The following is a 23,014-nucleotide window of genomic DNA, read 5'->3' on the forward strand; positions in this document are numbered from 1 at the left end:
AGTGATGCTAAAGCAATTGCTCAACATCTCCCATGGGTAGCCAGAACCTGAGCTAAAGATGGGTAACCTCCATAAAGCACCCATTTTCCCTTTTTATTACTTAGCACCATAGAATTAGAGAATTGTACAATCATTAAGCTTGGAAGAGAGTGCTGAGATCATGCAGTCCAACCATAGATCTGGCTAGTCAATCCATGATGCTGCATGGGCTAGGATATCTCTGTCATCAGTTTGGGCTATCTACCTGGTTGTATCCCTTCCCAACTTCTTGCACGCTATCCATTCACTTGGGTATACAGAGAAACAGAGAAGTCCTTGATGTTCACTGTTGATCCATAGCTGAAACATCCCTGTGTTATCAGCATGGTTTCGGTGACACATCTAAAACCCAGCTCCGTAAGAGCTGCTGTGAAGAAAATTAATTGCATTCCAACCAGAACCAGTACAATACGTACATTAAATGATCCTGAAGTGGTCTGTTTGGGTTGGATTGAATCTTAAGAGTCTCTTAGAAAAGGTTTTCAATAGTGTGTCTTAGTCGATCTGACTGTGAGAAAAAATATGTAGTAGACATTGCCACTTCTTCAGTTTCACGAGTCACCAGTATTATTTTCCTTTCCTAAAAGTAGAAAATTGAAAGACAAAATTTTCATCTATACTTGCTTTTATATCACTCTGTCTATAAAGGGACGTGAAAGTGGGTAAATTTACTTATCTCAGAACAATATAATTTGATTTTATGTTAAAGATATCCCTCATCTAATATTAACTATTCTTTAAGTGTGTCTAGTTTGACTAATCCCAGAACAAGACAAGTCTTGAAAACACATACTACTTTTATGAAAAAAAATCCATGTTTTTGATCATAGCTTCCAAATCACGTGTTAGGTATGTCCTAACAAGTAAACCTGTTCAAAAGTGAATGAAGTGGTTTTATTATACCTTTCTACCAAGGGTGAGTAACCTTGCCATAAAAAGACATTATGCTGGCACATGGGCTTCTATTCTCTAATTCGTTACATTTCAATATTTAGAAAAGCAACTGAAGATCTGTTTTTTTTTTTCTTATATCAATATAGAGAATTGAGGAAAAAGTAGAGAAATTCAAGTTTGCCTGAATTGGCAAGTTAATTATATCATTTTCATTGGTGCTTAAGATTATATTAATTGCTGACATCAATAATGACACAAAGCCACCCATCTATCTTTATGATCTCAGAGATAAGTCTGTAGACTGTCTATCTTAACACAGTCTCTTACAAACTGTGCTGCCCATCAGGGCATGATAAAAGGTTCACGTGAATTTTGAAATATTTTAAGGGATGATATATTCAGAACCGTGTCAGAAAGAGAGGACTAATCTCTGCAAGTTAATTTTATTGCATCTTGAGAAGCCTGTTAAAATGGTATGTCATTGGCAAGCATACAGAACTCTTGCCTAAAACAACAAAATGACAGCTGCATTTCATAATGCAGAAAATTTAATGCATTGCAGCTGAGTAGGAATATTTTATGCAAAACTGAATAGATAATTGAATTTGAGTAGAATGTGTGTTCTTGTGGCGGATTACTTTGTCTGCCTTGTTTACTTTAAAGGTAATTCAGACGTAGGGCTCAAAGAAAATTCTGTCTCATTCCAGAGCCTGGGCAGTCAGTCTAGGAAGCATGAACACTGTGAAAATAATGCTAAAATGTCATAGGAGAGTTAGAAAGATCTGCTGGCCCTTTCCACAGTACTGCACTTTGCCTAACACTGGCATTGTCCTTTCAGGAAAAAGCTATAGTGCTACTTTGCATACAGTAGTGTTGCATGTGGGTTCATGTCTGTGGGGCAGAGGCTATTGAAGGTACACTCTGTAGCTTGCAGTGGTGAGGTAGAAATATTCCAGCACAGACTAATGATTTTATGTGTACTGCTAAGCAATTGAACAGACACCTTTATAGGTGCTATGTACAGATTTTATTTAATTTGAGAAGGAGGTAGTAAGTGCAGTCCTGAGATGCATAGGTTACACTCTTGCTGTAGCACCAGGGCAAGTCTGTGATTTCAGTGTCTTTCAGAAGGAATGAAAGCAGAGCACACTCAACCAGAAATCAAATTTCTGTCCTTTTGTCTTTTTTTCTTCTTTTTTTTTTTCTTTTTGTATTACCATGTAATCTGTGCTCTGCTAAGTAAATATGTAAAACTAGTTGCTCTGTGCTCAATACATATCTTCCCTCTCTGTGTCCAGGGTCTGTTATGACTAATTTAAAAGAAGAAAACAAACCTACTGATTAATAGTTTGTAAGCCTCTTAACCTCTCTTAGTTACCATTAGCTACCCATGTGGTACTACATGGCAAACTGGATTCTGTTACTTCATGTGCATCATACGTAATATTGTTTGCTAAGCAGCAGTCATACATAGTTGTGTGGATCTTGCTGAAGACAATCAAAGTTTGAAGAGGCAGGTGTAGCTCAAAGTATTTGGTCCCCATACTTTGCATATTGAAGGCATAGAATGGAGAACTCAGCTTGGCACTCATTGCATTCAGAGTTTTGAGGTGAAGTAAACATTTTTGCTAAAAATGTAAGCAGCCGAAAACCTCTGCCAGAAATAAGCCTGGAATCCATACTGCTATTTCACTGCACTTTTGTTTTGAGGAGCTCCTATAGGCAAGAACAAAGAAGAGATAGCAGCTGTTGTAAGGCCATGTAGTACTGTGCACAGCCAGCAGCCTGGGCTTGGAAAGGCTATTTTGTAAGAGAGCTAGGCACCTGAGAGCCACCCTCTATGTAGCAGCATGTTCTCTCCATGAAAAGCTCCCTATAGCCTGAGTTGGCTTTGAAGGGTAGGGATAAGACTCTGCACTAGTCCGAGATGGGGATTAAAACTTCTGGATCCTGAACTGTTAAAAAGAAGCAAACTGTGCTCTGAAATCTAGATTAGGTTTTATGAAGGAAGAACCACAAAAACTAACTGCTGTATTTCTTGAGCAGCAGGGAATACTCTGAGTTCTTAGTGGCTGGAGCAGTCCTGTGTTTGAGTGTATCCCACACGGTGTCTGTTTGCCTAGTAAGCACATTATAGATAGTATAGGATATTCTTTTAAAAGTAATTTATTTTACTGATAATTTAATGCTTTGCTAATTAAGAAAAAGATGATTTATAAACTATAATGCCCTTCTTCATTACTTCATTCTAATAAGACACATTTTTATGTGAAAAGGTCTGGCAATATAGTATGAATATAGGTAGAAATAAAACTGGTAATTTTTGTATAGCTGAAGTCCTCAGCCCAGTTGTAATTCTAAGCAGCATGTATGGTTGTTATGACCTGTTAGTATTACCACTTCCTCAGAAAAGATTTCCCCCTAAACATTCTTCTGATATAGCTTGATCTGAAATTACATTTTCAAAAAATGTTGTGACACTGAGAAAATGTTTGCTGGATGAACTTTGAAGTCAAATTTAAAATGATATAATTGTGTTTTTCTTTGACAGAGCATCAAGAAGAAAAACACAAGTAAGCAAGAGATGAGCACATACCTGCGGTTCATAGTCTCTCGTATGAAGGAGCGGGTGAGTCTGAAACAGGGACAGTTGGCACAGTGTTGTGTGCTGTAGGGGATGCAGTGCAGCTGGCCGTGTGTGACTGCGCTGGAAGAAGTCCTACGAGAGAGTGTTGTTTATTTCCCTTGTCATAAGCAGTGCATGCTTCAACATGCACTTATCATGTCTCTTGGCTAAGATTAATATAATTGTGGCAGGAACAGTTTATACAACGGGCCCGTAGCTCTTTTGAAACTGATATTTTTCAGGTTTGAGACGCACGTAATGTGTAAGACTGCTGATCTGCAGCTGGGCCTTGTCTATTCTCCACCTGAAATATTCCGATCTATTGCAATTATTTAGTCTTTTGTTCGTGTTTTATGCAGATTCTCAATGCAATAACTTGTATTGTCTCGTGGTCCTTTCAGGCTATAGATCTAAACAAGAAAGGGAAGGACAACAAACATCCAATGTATAGGAGGCTGGTGCACTCAGCTGTTGATGTTCCTACTATACAGGAGGTAGAGTGATTTCCTTTCTAACTTCCACATTGTTTAGGCACCTTTTAACACTGAAGATAAACCTTAAGAACTAAAGCACAATCCTGTTTAATTCTCCTTATGATGAGTACTGCAGCTTCATATTGAGCATTGAATGTAGGAGCTTAAAATGTCATACTTTTCTTTATAAACAGGTAAAAAAGTGAAAATGTCTTGAGTGGTGCCTGGTTTTCAGACATAGAGTATTGTCAATTCCTTTCATATTAGGATTTTACTAGGAGCTGCAGGTAGCTGAAATCTTTTTTAAAAAGCGTGCTTTATCTAAGTCATTGAATATGGTCTTTAGTGCCTGCGTTTGCATATCTGGCCCAATGTTTTTGACTGTATTGCATTTTTAACTATTGAGGCATTGGGTAGATGTCAACTTTAGAAATATCTGAATGATTCATTAAGAACCAATCATTTTGTTGATCGCAAAAAACCAGGACTCACTTAACATCTGTTTTGCATTAATTGTTCCAAGAATAAAGTTCTAGTGTGTTCTCTTTTTATTTTTTCTTCTGAGCAAAAGGTCTGATTGTGACTCATGTAGATCAACACATGACCAAACTGGATAGCATATCATTTTATTTACTGTTGTAACTTGTTTGCTATGACATGCTAACATATATTATCCTTTACAAACATAGATGTAAGTAAATATTGCTTTATTATTGTTATTGAAAAACATGGATTAACAACAGCTACGCTGATAATTTTGGAGATGTACATTACGGGCTGGATTGAAGTGGCTGAAACTAAAAATAGGTTAGATTTCCCTTTCATTGTGTCACCTTGACCCACTTCCACAGAGGGTCGTTTTGGCCTTGATAACATCCTAGAATTTGAAGACTTTTTTTTTTTTGTGATTATAATTCTCATAGATGTTCTTCAAAGAGCATAAGAGAAAAGACTGCATTCCTTACTAAAAAACAGATCTTACTAGGTAAATTAGCTGCATGGCTCCCTGTAGGCTTTTGCTATGAGTTTGGAAAGCTAAGGAGATCAGCCTGCATCAGAAAGCACTCATTGTCAAGTGAAAATCCTAGAAGTATAAAAGCAGTCAACATCGATTTGAAACTGGCATGTATTTTAAGGTGCAAAATCTTCACTTCAAGGAATATACCTTTATTTGAACCAGCATTCTGGATCAGATCTTACTGCTCCAAATTTACCCTATCATAACCAATAGGGTTGTTATTTTGAACTTAATCAGACATAAAAGCACTTATTTTACTGCTGAGCATTGCATGAAGGAAGCAATGCAGCCAGTGTTCAGGTGCTAACAAACCATGTCAAACAGCTGTAAGTATTACTTCTGGAGGGGCAGTGTCTGATAATGCAGATTTCCATGAAGGCTTTTTTGCATAAAACAGGTACAGCACTTTGGCAGTTTTTTCACAATCCTGTTTTCTTTTATATAGAAAGTAAATGAAGGAAAGTACAGGAGTTATGAGGAGTTCAAAGCAGATGCGCAGCTGCTTCTACACAACACAGTGATTTTCTATGGAGGTAAAGTGCTACATTTATTACTCGCAGTATTTGATTTATCTTTGTCAGTAGCTCACAAGTTCAAGATTAGTTTTGGTATTTGATTATCTTAAATTTAGATGAAGTTATTTGAAAGCCCTTACAAATGAAAGTAAGCTATGAGAGGACTTGGTTGACTAGAGGGTCTGCTCTTGCCCACCTGCTACATGCCTATTTTCATCCTCTCTGCTAAGTGAGTCAGTGGGAATTTGCAACTTTGTCATCCTGCTTCTTCTGCAACCAAAGACACAAGTTAATCTATACTACAGGTTTCTTCCGGAATACGTGTTGCTCTAAAGTAGAAAGAGGTTTCTGATGTGCTGTGTCAGCAAAAAACATTGGGAGTATCTGCCTTATTCCAACAGCAGATACATCTACATCCCCCTAAAAATACTGGTGCTATGAGAAAAGGACTGGTGGCATTAGAAAAGCTGCCAGCCACTGAGGGAATTAATAAAGTCTGACAATACAGCTAGTATGTAGAAGCACCACCACCACTTCGAGAAGTCAGAGCCAGGTCCAGGAACAAGGTTCTCCAGAGATGTCTTTTTAGGAAGGATGTGGTTTGTGGTTCTCCCACGCAGACAGCTCAGGGGAACTGGGTCCAGGCCGTGTGCAGGGTCAGGCAACCCACACTGTTGGTAGTAGGGAGAGCGCTAAGAGAGGGAGTGTGCCAATAGAGACATGCACAAGTGTCAAGGAAAACCCATAGTGATAAACAGTTTCTGAAGCATTCTCTGAGCAGAAATACTTATGTATTTCTTAAGTACCTGTGTTCACTCCAATGGTGACTGCAGAGAAGCATGTTTTAGGGCAATTGGTAAGACATTAGCAGAGAAAGGAATTGGATCCATATTTAGAGATTTATATTTGTATTGTTTGGTTTAAAGCTCCCAACAGTGTTGTTGCATTATTAACACAAAAGAGCAAGCAAATATAGAACTGATCATTAGAAAATTTTAAATGGAAGGGTTATCTGAGTGGCTGAATTATGTTTTGCATTCTAAAGCAAGACAATTACAGCATGAAAGTCATAGCAGCTGCAAATCTTCGTGAGCACGGTGATCATACTGTGATTGTTCATAACATTTATTTTTAATTTATAGCGGACAGTGAACAAGCTGACATAGCGAGGATGCTTTACAAAGACACATGTCATGAAGTAAGTAGCACCAAATAACCAAGATATAGACATGCTATTTGGTTTTTGCTTTAGAAGCTAAGAGAATGATTCTTCCTGTTCTGAAAACAAGGACTTGAAATTCTAGCTACTGATTCAGAATTGCTTTTCCATTTTTTGCAACTATACTGTCGTTTGGATTAAATGATATTTAAGTTTTAGTTTTGAAATAATATAGTAATACATGATTGGACTAGAAATAATTGTACTTGTACAATTTCAGTCTGAAGTGAGATTCCTACCAAATTCTGTAATTGTCATTGAAACATTTATTAATATTCAAAGGAGACCAAAAAGTAAAGATGAGGTGGGTGTCACATTTGCTCAGTAGAATTTTTTCTGTCAAAAAAGTGCTTTAAATTTTGATGAATTTAATAACTATGCATTTTAGCTTTAATAAATCATTAAGTGTTCAATTAAGCCCTTCCCCCATGTTTTTTGAAAGTATGTTTCTGCATCTGTCTTTCATCTGCTCTTAAGACATCTCATTTTCACACCTCGTTGCTCAGAAGTAATGCCACCCAATTAGCAAGCAGGACTGAAAAATTCTGCCACTTACACTACTGAGCTCATACAAATAGGATTTTTGGAGTTTATTTATATCTGTTTTTGTTTTTCAGCTGGATGAACTGCAGCTTTGCAAGAACTGTTTTTATTTGTCAAATGCACGACCTGACAATTGGTTCTGCTATCCTTGTGTATGTTGCTGACACGTATTTTTATTTGTTTGTTTTTCTGCATAAATTCCTGCAGTTTGATCTCATTAATGCATTGAATATTCAATTTCTGTAAGCATGTTTCAGATGTATGATTAAGAATCTCTTAAATCTGGATATTTAACACAAACAAAATGTTGGTTGAAGTGCAAGACCGTATCAATACGTGTAATAAACTTGATTATCAGACAGCTACATCACTTTCACAAGAAAATAAGGAGCTTACAGAAATAAAACTTTACTCTAGGAAAGGACAAAGACAAGTTTAATTTGGGGGATGCTTAAAATACATGTTTTCAATAGTCTTTTTTTGATGATAATCCAAGCAATAAATCTTACATAGAAATGTGCATTGTAAGAAGATAAAAATGAAAATAAGCATTAGATATAAAACAACAACCATATTCTTAAGAAACTAGCATAGCATTACAGTAAAATATTTGTGGTACAAATTAATATAATGCTTCATATCCAATAATAAATACAACATTTTTTTCCAGATACCTAATCATGAGTTGGTTTGGGCCAAAATGAAAGGCTTTGGGTTTTGGCCAGCCAAAGTCATGCAGAAGGAGGACAATCAAGTTGATGTTCGCTTTTTTGGTCATCACCACCAAAGGTAATTTATTTATTCCACGTGTTGCTTTCTAAAAACAGTATTTAGAATGAGTTTATCTCATGTATCACACTGGGAGTAGTGGCTCAGCTAGTTGCAAGCCAGTTGTTTCATAAAGTTTAAAGCTCAGTCTAACACATCTGAAGTTGCCAAATGGCTCAGAGGTTCCACGGTTGGGATAGAGTTGTTACTTAATGCCATTTTAATTAAAGAAAGCCAATGAACTTCTGTGCAGAGAACTGTTTTTTCGAAGCAGTAACAATCTGCTAATCCAGTCCAAGGTAAAAATTAGACAGAAATGCTCTCATACTACCAGCAGTACTGGCTTTCTGCAGTGTCCTCTTCTGAGCAGTCACACTATGTGTTTTTTTGTTTTGTTTTAGCAATATAATATACATCACAAATATTTCTGTTTTTCTGCTGGAACACTGATGAAATTCCTGCTGTGAGGCGGTTGGCAGTTTCAGAGAATAACTCTTTCCATTGGAAACTTCACAATTTTTACTTCCAAATCCACTTGTGTGTTCGGCATTTGGGAAGGGTATAGCTGGGTCGCTACAGCGGATGTACTGATTTTTTTTGTTGTTTAATTTATGTGCCTATATGTGAGCAGAGGAATATAAATGTTTGCAAATTAACATGGTTTTGGGGAAAGTGTATGTTTTCAAGCATCCCAGAAGGTCTAGAGATTCAGTAATAGTGTTCTATGAAACTGTTCATTTAAATTGCTTTTGATCTAACTTTAACATGCTTTAATTTGTGCATGAACTACCAAGATTTCCTAATGGGTGCTAAGTGGATACAGCGTCTTTATTTGTGTCACAATAAAAGAACGATTGTCTTTGCATCTGTTGCAGCTTACCTTATTAGTAGTTCTGGCATTAAGTTCACAAAGCTTCAAACTATTGAAGAAAGTAGGATCAGGTATTTGTAACTTTTCTGAAGTGTGTGCTGGCAGAAAAGGCAAAATAGATTCTGCTGGAGTGCCATTTCTTGAAAAATGGAAAACCAAATTCCCAGTAGGTGTAAATTAGAATTGTTTCTCTAACTTCACTAAATGATATTTATGTTACAATAATTGAAAATCTGACCATGGACAATTAATTTATTACATTGTTTACTCTTTTATGTAGATGTGCAGGGCTGTAACTCTTTTTCTTTAATATCCAGTGCTGCATAGTGTAACCTTTCAAAATGTCAAAAGCTGCCCATCTTTCTCTATGAGGACTATCTCTGAAAATACCAAAGTACTTTTGGAACCATATCACTGGTATAAATTCAGTCCAGAAGAGCATGACAGTCTCTGTGTGAGTTCAGTCCTGATAGACAGGAGTCCAAGCCACAGAGTATCTATATTCAAAGTGATAATTTGGTACATGCCTTGCTGATTTTAGGAGAGGTCAAGGGCTAAACTGGATTAGCAAATGAATCTTCAGTAAAGATGTTTCTGTGTCTGACAGAGCATTTAGCAAGAGAACAGGCAGCTGATGGGTCTCCTTTTGGAGCTAGGAGATGTTTGTGGCTCATCAAAAGCAAGAGAGACTTTCAACACGCACAGCTAATAAGTGCTTGTGATAACATCAGTGTCTAGTTTGTCACATTTTTCAAATGTGTCAAGGGTGGGAAGATCCTGTGTAAATAGGAATTGTCAGCTCTTGGCCACTCTGAAAAACTGCTTTGGAAGTCAGTTTTTTAAGTCAAGATCTCTTGTCCTTATTTTGTGTTTCTCAACCCATCTGTTTATTCAACAGGGCCTGGATCCCCTCTGAAAACATCCAGGATATCACAGTTAACATCCATCGGCTGCACGTGAAACGCAGCATGGGTTGGAAGAAGGCCTGTGATGAGCTGGAACTGCACCAGCGATTTCTTCGTGAGGGGAGATTCTGGAAATCAAAGAATGAGGATAAAGGGGAAGAGGAGGCAGAGTCAAGTATCTCCTCCACCAGCAACGAGCAAGTGAGTGTCACCACGATGTTGGCATCCAGAGGAATTTATTATAGGATAGGGTGAAAACATGACATACCTTGAATTAATGTACTTTCAAATTAGCCTTGTGCTCTGTCTGCAGTTTTATGGTGACTGTAAGAGGATTCAAAGACTTATTTTCTGCATGTTGTGTAGCTTAGTGTTAGCAAGAATATACATTTTTTCTCTTCCCCCTTTTTTTTTGGATGACCTCTGAGAAATTTCAAGATGTTTGTCATCTACAGCACCTTGATGAGAACAGACCAAGATTTCTAAAGTTAAACAGGCACATTCAAGTTAAATGTCATGGATATCAGATGGATGGCAGCACTGCCTTCCTAAACTCTCATCAAGGGACAGCCCTGAGCTGTTCTGCCTTTTCACAGCTGGAGCATGTTCACTTGGGACTTGGGACTGTATTCTGTGCTACCAGTCCCTGAGCAACACCGACCGTGACTGTTAGAAAGTCCAAGTAAAGTTAGGTGCAAACACTGCACTTCAGGAGCATGTGACCAGCAATTAATTAAAGTAATTCCAAAATAATTCTGCAAAATAAGAAAAATTACACTGCCTTAACAAATCTGAAATGCACAGAGGGAAAAGATAGAAAACTATGCACTGGAAATTCCCTTATCAAAGCCGGGCCTTGCTAGTCATTTCGTGTCCAAGAGAGTGTTTATATTTGCAGTCACTGACTTGGCAGGAAGTTTTTCATAGCTTGCAGGATGCTTCACTGTATTTTTGGCAACTTCTTCACTGGCATGATCTTCTTTCCTCATTTGAAATCACCAACATCTTCCTAAATTTCAAAAGATCAGTGTGTTTTGACCCTCTTCTCTGCCCTTTAGTCAAACAGGCCTGTCATCTAATTTCTGTCCAAAAACTTACGGCTCATAAAACTGGATGTTGCTTTATGGGGATGCGTCTTAACAAAGATATTTTTGTTTTGGTTAGTTTACCTAACTAAACCTTTGTAGCCCCCTTTATTTAATTTTGCATATACAGTCATGCAACAGCATAGAATGAAACAAGAAAACAGTCACAAAATTTATGACAGGTAACAGTTTCTGTAGTTTTTTTGGTTTTAAAGTGTCCATTTTCATATTTTCTATCCTGTCTCACCTGTTCATCCTTCACTTGCTTAATGCTTGTACCTGCTTCATTGGTTTCCAAACAGAGGAACATAAGAATAGCCATCAAACTCAGAGCTTTAAAGTAATCTGCAATATTCTTGTACTGATGCTAGATAGCCCTGGATGCTTCAAAGGCTTCAGGAGGGAACTGTAAGATTATATACCATTCACTTAGTCTTAATACTTTTGTTTTTTGCTAGCTATTCATGGTTTTTTTTTTAGAGATGACGTACTGAGAACCCTTCATGTATACGATAATAATCAATTAAAGCAAGTCTCAGGAATCTTACTGCCTTTCTTGATGCATGTTTTCTTTGTGGTAGTTGTTGCTTTCTGGCTTCAACAAAGATCTGCTACCTAGTTATGAGTTGCTGATATCACAATATTCCAGAAAACAAGGCTTTGAATTTGCGTGTGAAATGAAGCAAAGAATGATTACAGATATTTTAGAAAATACATACTGCATTTTAGAATGTTTGTGAGTTTTCGTTCTTTTATCAGAGTGTACTTATCACTGATAATGGAGAAGGTTTACTGTGTGTACTTACTATTTAAGAACCATACTCAACTTTCTGTTTGCTAAATTAAATAATTGCAAATAAGCACAAAGAAGACACACATTGTTCCTGTCACAATGACTGCTACTCATATGAACTATTGTTTGGAATGATTCAGTGTTCTCTTCATAATGTTCACAGCTGAAGGTTACTCAGGAACCAAGAGCAAAGAAAGGACGACGTAACCAGAGTATGGAACTCAAAAAAGAAGTAAGTAACCTCAATTACGTGTTTGCAGAGATAGCAACAGAAAAAGTCTGAAGTTGTAACAGATGCACCTTTGGATGCTTTCACTTTTTACTGATTTTGTAACACTAATCTTAGAAATTCCAGTCCCATAGCTTTGTTCTCCTTACTAACAAACATAATCGTACATGCCAGATTCCAGCCACTGGTGTCTTTGTGGTGATATTCTGTATCATGAATAAATCCAAACTGTCAGTCTACAAGATTTTTTTAGAGTCAATTCTACTTGCTAAGTAAATCTACAAACAAAAAATTCAAAAGTATTTTGCAAGATCAAGAATATTACGTTCATAAAATACCATAACCAGACTTGTCCATGGAAATTCCTTCCTTGTCTATCTGCCTCACAAACTGAATGAATTGGGGGAAACATTAACCCATGGTCATGTAGCTACAGAACTGTGTTATTATCCTTGCACACAAGGGGGCAGTTGCTTAAGCAGTCATAAATCTAGCGTTAGTCCCAATTTCTAAGCATTTTCTTGTCCTCGTTTCAGCTTCATGATGAACAATGAGAAAAAGTTGCACATATGCATAGGACTTGGGTCTCTTCTACAGAGGAGGGTTCACATGTTTCAGTATCAGAGCTATGTGGGATGGGCCTGCTGCCTGAAATATTGATATTGTATCTGATTCCACAGGACTGTGTCTTCAAGGCACCTTCATCATTGTGGATGTGACCGTAGTTTCCCTGGGACTGCCAGAAAGGGAGAGTGGCATCTTTCCCAGACTGCAGTTTAAGGATGTCTAATCATCTTAGTTTTTTCTATCTAGTGTTTTCTATCAAGCAAATTCTGTAATTTATGTATTTTTATCTTAACATTTGCATTCTTAGCTCTGTTCATACTTTATCAGTGATCCTGAAGTCAATGCAAGCGACCAGTTATAGAGTAATTTGTTGCAAAAGGGGATACACATCGTTTTGGTTGGTGTGCCATGTACCCCATCACACTGTCAAGCAGAAAGGCCAGTCCTGAGCAAGTCTGGTGCACTAAGGACTGTGAGCTTTGTGTGTACACTGTTAAATGAGCTTTTAAAAATGTAAGTTAAAAAAAAAAAGTACACCTGTGTCTTGAGATACTTCAAATATCACCAAGGATTTGCAAATTTATTGCTTTATCTGTTCTGAAGAGCAGAAACAATCAATATTATACTGCAATAACATAGGGAGCTAAATTAAATACAGTACATTACAGTAACTATGATTTCTTTCCTGATAATTGTGTAATTACAGAAAGCTTCTGTGGTCATCCAAGTTCTATGTTATTGGAATCAAGACTTAGACGCTCATTAGTCTTTCATCTTCAAAGCACCTTTGAAGTACTAATCAATCCTTGCAGCAGTTCTATGAAATAAATGGAATATTACAGTATCCAGCAGAGCCTGTTGGGCCAGAGTAAGCCCTGTGTTTGCCAAAAAAGTTGAGGCACTGTGGCCACATTGTCTCTTCAGGAAGAATAGTAGGGGAGAAACCTGTAGTAATCATTTACTGGGTCTTCAGTGATCTGGTATGGTACTTTTGGGGAGGTGATACTTTTTGTTGAGGTTGGTGGTACTTTTAGGGAAGCGAGGGTCTGTGTATCTTCCTTTCAGCAGAGCTCCTAGCTCTGGATCAGAAAAGCCTCCCCAGAAAGCTCATCTACCCAGTGTAAGCGAACACCGTTCACGTCAATTGTGCTGCTATTAGTCAGGTAACATTTTTTCTCCAGAGAGAATTGAGAGTTAATTTGTTCTGTTTTGATACCTGGATTTGCAAGTTTGTTCTTTCTTTGTAGGAGCCAGAACCTGAAACTGAAGCAGTAAGTTCAAGCCAGGAAATTCCCACAATGCCTCAGCCCATTGAAAAAGTTTCAGTCTCAACTCAGACCAAGAAGTTAAGTGCCTCTTCTCCAAAAATGCTGCACCGGAGCACCCAGACCAATAATGATGGAGTGTGTCAGAACATGTGCCATGACAAATACACCAAAATCTTCAATGATTTTAAGGACAGGATGAAAGCTGATCACAAAAGAGAAACTGAGAGAGTTGTGCGAGAGGCAGTGGAAAAGGTAACACTTGTCAAACACCACCTACGCCCTGGTTTGAGGAGAGGAGGAGTGGGATTAGGATTTTTTTTCTACGTTCTTTTCTACTTTAATAATATCCACCCATCAGAAAGTAGGTAAAAAAACCTTCTTCAAAGAGACTGTATAAAAATAGTTTTCAGTATTGCTTTTCAGACAAATTCTTTACCAGCAGGCCTTAGTTTAAGTAGAGAGCTCTTGTTGCTTCTGATTCTAGTCTAGTAAAATCAGTTTGTGATCCAGAAGTGAAACTGATTGTTCCTTCATGATTATCTGTTGCCAAAGCCTTTCTTTGTCTCCATTGTCAAGTGTGTTTGTAAACAATGTCACTGTTTAAATGCTATTTGTAAACAATCCTTCTTCCATCAAACTTCTGACCTAAACATTAAAGAGGTTGGCTAAAATTTGTTTGAATCTTCTTGTCTAACAGTAACATCTAAAAATTTGTTATCTAAGTCTGACCTGGTCACCTTTGGCTGGAGAAAACAGGACAAATCAGAGGATGATTCATCTGACCTCACTTAAGTACCTGTCTCAGGAAAAAAAAATGAATTTCCTCGTGGAGGGAGGACTTTGGAATGAATGTAGGGAGTTTAGGTGTTAATCCTGTAGGACTAAGACACCAAATCTCTAGCTGTTTGTATGAGGGCAAAGGAATTCCACTGACAACGAATAATACAGTGGTACCTCTCACTGAACTTAGGAATGTTACAGTTTGTATTTTCCATCGTGCTGTTACTTTGGAGTTATATGAAGTTATAGATTTAGAAAAGACAAAATCTTTGCCTAACAAAAATTAATTCATAATTTTAAAACCGATCATTAACAAAATAGACATGGAACCTGTGTGGCTGTTTTTATGGTTGCCTTGCAGAACAAAACAATTATGAACAATTCTTAGGAGATAGAAGTTTTGTTATAGCTGTAACGGAGACTACTTTTTGTTTTCTGAGGAGAAGAAATCTCTAATTATGTGACCTCCACTCACAACAGTATTAGGGGCTTAAAGAAGATAGATTTATTCCAGTAGCTATCCACTGACTTGCTTTGCTGACTTACTTTCTTATGGCAGCTGCGTACAGAGATGGAAGAAGAGAAAAGACAGGCTGTAAATAAAGCCGTGGCCAATGCACAAGGAGAGATGGACAGAAAATGTAAGCAAGTAAAGGAGAAGTGCAAAGAAGAATTTTTAGAAGAAATTAAGAAGTTAGCAGGCCAGCACAAGCAGCTGATTTCCCAGACCAAGAAGAAGCAGTGGGTAAGTCTCAAAACTTACTACAAGACAATAACTGGAAATGTATAATGCAGACTGCAGGCCAGTGGTAGGCATTCACTTCCTTGCTTTTACCTGGATCACTTTCTCACTTGTCTTTCAGCTTCAAGGTTTGAGCTTTCAGATTTCCTTCACCCTCACATTTGAACTCCAGATTTTCATTGCTTTCTATCTTATTTAGGTAGTGTTAACAGAACCATCTTCCATAGCCCAGCCAGATGTTGCTAAATATTGCTGAAAAATGTGTGGTTGTACTTCAGATCAAACAAATTTTGCGTTATGTTCCCACTCCTTTGATCTCAAGGCCCTAGAGAGTACAAGCCCTAGCTGTGTGCATTTGGAGCTCCCTTCTAGAAATTCTCGTATTGATATCATTTTGGCCTTTTCCTCCCAGAGCTTTGTCTGCAGCTCTTTTATGCTCCTGTGCATTTCAGACAAACATTCTCAAACGTTTCCCTCCCTTTCTCCCGCTCGCCTTGGAGCTTCGACTTGGCCAGCTGTGGCAGAGCAGTGTGCAGACGCCTTGCCACAAGATGGCACGCTGCTCTGACTGACGGACGGCCACCGGCTGCCACCGCACAGCACGCGTTCCTTCCTCTGCAGGGGGCTGTGCTTGGTTGGGCTCAGCCTCGTAAGCCTTTCTGGATGAAGCGGTGGGCCCTGCAGAGAGAACTGTGTTCTGTAGGGGACTGACAGAAATATTAAAGCAAGACAATAGGTTGCTGCCTGTAACAGCTGCAATTTCAGGGTTTTCTTTTTAAAGAGAATTCCTTTTGAGCACCTGCAGTGTTTTCATTTTGATTTCTAGTAGAGATGTACTGTAGGTGTGACGATGCTGCAGTTTGGTTCTCCATCAGTGAGCAAATCCTTTCCTGTGTACCTTGGGTCTGCAGACCCAAGAAGTTATTTAGGTCTCAAACTCGATCAGGTTATCTGTAATGAGTCACCAGCCCCTGGTGTCTATGTGCTTTTGCATGTGGCACTTGAAAAGGAAACTGAATTGGCCTTTCTCACCATAAAACTGTGTCAAATGAGCTCTATTCTGTGAGATGTTACAAGTGCACATGTGAACTGTTGCCACCACTCAACTGATAAGTTGTAACTCAATCACAGTAACTGGATCGTGAGTCCAGGCTCTTAGCTGGAGCTGGTTGGGATTGTTTCTTTTTGAAGGCAGAATTTGTGAAAGAGACTCTTGAGATTTCTATTTGTCTGTTCCAGTGTGCCTTTACTGTGTCCTTTAGCCTCATCAGTGTGCTGTGGCACCGCATCTCTGCATCTTAGGATCATGCACTTAATGCCTCTTTCCAAGCAAGACAATTAGAGATATAAAGAGCATTTGACAGCTTCACCTTCTCCTGTGGGCCCAGAGCTGTCAGTCACCACCTTAAATGAATGCATCGTGCAGGCAGCTGGTTTTCATGTGCTGGGAGGGAGGGGAAGGATAAACACCTTTGCATTCAGGCTGATGGATCTGCCTGCCAACACGCAGCCTCAGGCAGCTGGAGCTGGTCCAATTACACAACTCCCCAGTGATTTTTCTTTCTGTGGCACTAATGACAGTCCCTGGTGTGTAGTACCACTGTTGTATGCAGCTATTATAATAATGATGCCTCCTTACTAAAATCTCATGTAATTAACACATACTAAATGAGTTTTGGTGGCTTCGCTTTTTAATTAGAACCAGAGACCTCTGGTTTTGCGTAATGCAGATGTCTGGGTTTGGGAATGCAGCTGTTACTATTCATACTGTATTTGTATTTTTCCTAGATTTAAAAAAATAGTCGGTCAGAATGAAGGGATTGCTTTGCTGGTGCTTGACAGGCACACGAGCAGGCATGCCTCCTCCCACCTTCGTAAAGAACCACGTTCTGTGTTGCTCTGACTGGTCACAGTCCCCTTGGTTTAGCCAAATTTCAGTTCTGTACCTTCAGAAAATTTGGAATTAATACAGATACCTCAAGTGAACGGCAGATAAAAGGAAGAAATGGAAAGGCAGAGAGTCATGAGTTTATGCAGTGTGATGATTTACAAAACTCAGACCACAGTTGTTTTGTTTCTTTTTTATTTTTTCCAGTTATTTCACTTGCATATAAGCATCATTTAAAGTGGTGCATAGTTCATCTTTAACCTTCTCAGTAATGCTTACCTGTATATTTGTTCTAACTTGCAACAGGTCATCTTTAAGTAACTGCGTTTGTCTGTGATGAGTACAGTCTGAAACAAAACCCCAAATGATTGATAATGTTTAAGATGTGGAAAACACAAAGGAAAGGAGGCCTGAGGCCAGCTGGCATTTTGCCTTCTCTGCCACATGTGCTGGTACCAGCTTAGATGACGCTTTATTTCCCTTTTGTAAGGGGAGATTTACATCCCACACTTATGGCCAACATATGTAAAGGGAACTGCAGTGTCTGCAAATGGGTTGTCCTCTCCTTTCTTAGTGTTTTTGATCTCTCAAGTGAGCAGATGTGAAGCTTGGGGCTGAGGCCCGTGCTGAATGCAATGGAGAGACACAGCTGTTCCCTGCGCGTTCCAGCAGATGATCCTAATGGCTCCCATAGGTTGGTGGACAGCCAGCAACATGAAAAACCAGGAAAGCAGGCCTTGAGAGGACACTCCTTTGCAGATTTTTCTACAAATAAACTTCCCTAGAGCTAAGATGCAAAGAGAAAATGGAGTGGAGAAGTTACCTTCTCATGCAGCTGAAGCAGTCCCTTTGCTGGTGATAGAAATAAATAATTACTGTTTTAGTTGATGTAAAAGGCAACTTTCATGCATCTTATAGGAGAGTATAGAGTTATTGCATTTTTGTTTTAAGACATTTGGGTTTTATTTCCTTTGTAGTTCTCTTGTTTTATTAACAATGCTGTAGTTAGACAGTATGTTGAAAGTACAACCTGTGTTACTCTGTGGTTTGACAGCAACCTGCACATTTCTCCATCTGTTCCCCATCATACGGGAGGTGTTCCAGGCTGAATTCTTAAAGATATTCTCTGATTCTGAGTATGACAAATTCAGAAAGACAAATTTGAGATCATTAGATCCAATTTTTCAGGTGTTGAGTGTGAGCAGCCCCATTAGCAGCGATGCCTCCCTACTTTGCACAGGCTGGGCTGACAGTACCACACACATCTGGAGGCAGAGCCTGCTGCCCATCTGAGTGCCACACTCCCTGCTGAGCAGCGTGCTGATTGTCTTTGATTAAATCCTCAGTGTCCATGGAGTTATTTCCAACTACCACAAACCTGGGAGCGTTCTGCATGTTCCAGCACAGAAATCCTCTTTGCTGAGGCCCTGCCGAGAGGCAGGTATTTCTGCAGAACTCAGAGGCTGTGAAATAGGTCTTCCTTCAGGAGTTTTGTGCCATGCTGGTAGCCATAAACGGCAGCAAGCAGTGGAGCCATTGTTGTTCTCCAGGCTTTCTGTGATCTCTGAAAGGCATGAAGCTAAAGGCACCTTCTTGCAGTAGCACTGTTGTAGCAGGACGTCTTCTTGTCACCATTTGCAGCTCTCTGGCAATCAGCAGACACACCAGTGATGGCAGCCTTCTTGCAGGCCTACACCAAATGGTCTGTGACAAACCATACAGTAGGGAATTATTCTTTTCTCCAGTAGTGTTTTTGTTGTGGCTTTTGGGATTTCTAAAACTTAAAGGGAGATTATAAACTGGAGGGGAATCAACTTTTTCAAAGAATCATAGAATCGTGGAATGGCCTGGATTGAAAAGGACCACAGTGATTATCTAGTTTCAACCCCACTGCAGTGGGAAGGATCACCAACCAGCAGACCAGGCTGCCCAGAGCCACATCCAGCCTGGCCTTGAATGCCTCCAGGGATGGGGCATCCACAGCCTCCTTGGGCAACCTGTTCCAGTGTGTCACCACTCTTTATGTGAAAAACTTCCTCCTAATATCTAACCTAAATCTCTCCTGTCTTAGGTTAAAACTATGGGTAGACAGTGATAGGACCTGGGAGGATTGTTTTAAACTAGAAGAAGGGAGAGTTAGGTTAAGTGTTGGGGAAATTTTTCACTGGGAGGGTGGTGAAGTGCTGGCACAGGTTTCCCAGAGAAGCTGTGGATGCCCCATCCCTGGAGGCGTGCAAGGCCAGGCTGGATGGGGCCCTGCTCATGGCAGGGGTTTGAACTGTATAATCCCTGAGATCCCCTTACAACCCAACCCAACTCTAACCAACCCAACCCAAGCTGTTTCGTGATTCTGTGATTATTGCAAGCCCACTAGGATCTCCCCCAGCAGCTCTCGGATAGGTCGGGCTTGTAGCAAGACCTCAGGAAGGTAGATTTTCACGTTTGGACAGCACATGAAGGAACTAGAGCTGCAGTCTGGGGAAAAGGAGGCTGAGGGGAGACCTTATTGCTTTCTTCCAATATCTGAAAGGTGCCTACAGCAAGAGAGAGTTGATCTTTTCTCACTGATGAAAGGTGACAGGATGAGGGGAAATGGCCTCTAGTTACACCAGGGTAAGTTTTGGTTGGATATCAGGAAAAACTTTATAGAAAGGGTTGTTAAGCACTGGAATAGGCTCCCCAGGGAGGTGTTTGAGTCACCATCCCTGGATGCGTTTAAAAGCCCTTTGGATGTGGTACTCAGGGATGTGATTTAGTGGAGGGTTGTTAGAGTTAGGGTAGTATGGCTAGGTTGTGGTTTGGACTCGATGATCTTGAAGGTCTTTTCCAGCCTGAACAATTCTATGATTCTGTGATTCGATGTTCACTCCAGCAATTTTTTTATCATAGCTCTTAGGAGGATGCCATTATACAATCGTAGAGTAAAAGACAGTTCCTGTATTGTGCAGCTGAAAACTCTCAGCCCACTGACCTGGGAGATGTGCCTTCTTGAATGAGAGATGTGCTTGTGGTACTTGCATGGTACAGATTTGCTGAAAGTTGTAGCCTTTCTTGGCACATGTGACAAATGCCCTGCTGCATTTGGGTGCCCAGGCAGAACAAGCAGTGCTCTGCACTGGTGCACCCATGAGCAGGTGAGAGGCTGCTGGGCAGCGAGGAGGGATCCTGCGAGGGCTGTAATCTTGTCTCATTGTTCTCTCCAGTGCTACAACTGTGAAGAAGAGGCCATGTACCACTGCTGCTGGAACACTTCCTACTGCTCCATCAAGTGTCAGCAGGAGCACTGGCATGCTGAACACAAACGTACCTGCCGCAGAAAAAGATGAAAGAGCTGTTCCTCCGCTAGAACATCACCCCGATGATTGCTATTCTCAGACACAGCGGTTTTTGTTTCCAAGAAGCCAAAATTGTTTAGAATTTGCTTCCCATTTTGCACCAGCCTTTAAACACTTTTCGTAAAAGAAATTTTGCACAGTAATTTCAATCTTCTGTTCAGTGCTCCTCCAAAATTTTGCCAGCGGAATGAATTGAACATCTCTGGGAGCAGGTTACTTTAAATAATTTTAAACTAGAGGATTTGTTGCATTTTCAGCAAATTTTAAAACATTTTTAGGTTTTACAGAGATTTTAATCTTTAAAAACAGCAGATCTAGAATTAAACCATGCGAGTTTAACAAAAGGAACATACAAAAACTAGATCTGAATGTAAGAACTTTAGAACTGTTTCAGAAAAACAAAGCATACTACCTTGATGTAACATTTATTTCTTAACCTTGTTGAGCTGGTTTTGTTCAGCTTAATTTTACTGTTTAAAGGCATTATCTATTGGTTATACCAGTGGGTACATGATTGAATTTAGGGAACAGGGTTGACACAGCAGGTGCTACTCCTGCGTATTTTTTCTTAAATATTTCCCAACTGTGTTTTATTTTCATTATTTCTTTTCAATATATAACTTTTATAACAAAATATTAGCTTTGATCTTGTAGTTTAAAATCACAGGGAACTGGGGTAATCTTTTACTGAGCTGGATCTTAGAGAAAAATGAATATTTAAATTTTGAAGTTTGCACATTTCATCTTTGTCCTGACATGAGTGCTTGTAACAAGAATAAGAAAAGCCAAAAAACAAAACCCAAATAACAGCAACAAAAGAAGCAACTACCTTTATTCATATGTGGAATTACGAGGCTTACAAGTTTTGTTAAGGTGCCCCCTTCAGCCTCCCCAATCCAATGTCATCTGACTGCCTACGATCTGGTGTCACCTGGTCCATTGTAACTCGATAGTAAGAGGAGAAAAAGCACTTACGTTTCACAGAAGCCGTTATGTTTGTAGTAATGGGTCATTGCCTAATAATGAGCTCCATCACTGTACTCAGAATGAAGAATAATGCATGTTAATTTTCTTGTATTAAAGATGCCGTGATTTGTAAAAAGTCTGTATTTTGCGGAATGTCTGGATTAAGAAGCATTACCAATAGGAATGGATCGATAGTTGAAAAATGATTTTTTTTTGTTTGTTTTATATATAGATATATGAATTGCATCCATGTTCAGAGACAATTTTTTAAATAGATGTAAAGCTTACTTAAATAGCTTTTCTTTTAAAGTGTCTCCGCATTTTAGTTTCTTCTTCCAAAGGCTGGTCTTAGACCACGTCCTGTGCCCATTAATCATCCCGCTATTTTTTGAGGAGTTAGAGGAATAATTTGTAAATATTTATTTAGATCTTTGATATTTATTGAAAGCAATTACATGATGGAACGATGGAAGCTGAAGAATCAGGAGGAAAGCCTTTAAAAAGTTTTCTCTAGGATTTGTCAGGGTCATTGTAAAGATGAAAATACAACTGAGACTTCTGTGAACTGCCATTGGAATCCTGATCTTTTTACTTACAGCGGTGATAGAAGTTAATTGACTTGATACTGCCAAATAGCACCCAACACCTTGTGGAAATTGAGCGGTAAGCTGACGGGAGAAAATAGTACGTAGATGGTAATTTGTATTACCACAGCTACATTATTGCCTGATTAATGTGTAATTAACTTTTGTCGCCTCTGTGTTGTGACTGTAAAACACTTCACAACTAAAAATCAATCCTGTTCAATTACTTTACGAGTTCCAAAACTTCGATCCACCCCTATGAAAGCAAGTTATTGTGGAAATATTTTTGGTGTAAAATCATTCCAGAATATGTAATATTTAACTGATAGCTGCATGAAAGTAAGATTCGTGTTACTTTGGCTTTTTTGTCTCTGTTGACACGGTTGCACATTTCCAAGTTACTACAGCGTGAAAACTGTGTGTTTTAAAGAAAAAAACAAAACAAAAAAAAAAAGATTGTGGCCTGGTTTTGTATAAGTTTTAGGTAAAATTACAATTGATTGTTTTAGGAATCATGATTTAAAATTAATTTTTCTGCAAATCATAAAGCTATATTAAAGTGTTGAGCTTAGCCACTATGCACATTGTAATTATTCATTGTGGCTGTCCAGTTTATGATGCATTCTGGCATTTTGTAAGCTGCTCTGACTAGCAATATATAGAGTCATTTAATGTGTTAACATTGGGTAATAAATGTATTTAAAAAAAAAAAAAGCATCTCACTGAAAGTGTGTGTGTTAATTGTGGCCAGATGCCCCAGGGAGGCCATGCCCAGGGCTGTGCGTGAGGTGAACATGTCTGGTCTCCCTGGAACCTGCTGCTGCCTGGTGGGGGTGAGCCAGGAGATCCATGTGAGGACTTGGGCATTGAACCACAGCTCTTGGCACAGCGATGAATTTTTTCAGC

General features: G+C 39.1%; 1 protein-coding gene across 7 annotated transcripts in view; it reads left to right on the plus strand.

The window, feature by feature from the left end:
* The window catches only part of ZMYND11 (zinc finger MYND-type containing 11), a 101,853-nt gene extending 79,237 nt beyond the window's left edge, over positions 1-22,616 (plus strand). For all 7 annotated transcript variants that reach the window (XM_052692616.1, XM_052692621.1, XM_052692622.1 and 4 more), the window contains 11 exons: positions 3,485-3,562; positions 3,961-4,053; positions 5,496-5,583; positions 6,708-6,763; positions 7,402-7,479; positions 7,998-8,116; positions 9,865-10,072; positions 11,913-11,981; positions 13,793-14,065; positions 15,153-15,338; positions 20,427-22,616. In XM_052692616.1, the coding sequence (XP_052548576.1) occupies positions 3,485-3,562; positions 3,961-4,053; positions 5,496-5,583; positions 6,708-6,763; positions 7,402-7,479; positions 7,998-8,116; positions 9,865-10,072; positions 11,913-11,981; positions 13,793-14,065; positions 15,153-15,338; positions 20,427-20,549 (1,371 nt within the window). In that variant the 3' untranslated portion in view covers positions 20,550-22,616. The remainder of the gene's footprint in view (positions 1-3,484; positions 3,563-3,960; positions 4,054-5,495; positions 5,584-6,707; positions 6,764-7,401; positions 7,480-7,997; positions 8,117-9,864; positions 10,073-11,912; positions 11,982-13,792; positions 14,066-15,152; positions 15,339-20,426) is intronic.
* Positions 22,617-23,014: the final 398 nt, after the last annotated feature.

Source organism: Tympanuchus pallidicinctus, unplaced genomic scaffold, assembly GCF_026119805.1.
Source record: "Tympanuchus pallidicinctus isolate F22 unplaced genomic scaffold, pur_lepc_1.0 scaffold3, whole genome shotgun sequence".
NCBI lineage: Eukaryota > Metazoa > Chordata > Aves > Galliformes > Phasianidae > Tympanuchus > Tympanuchus pallidicinctus.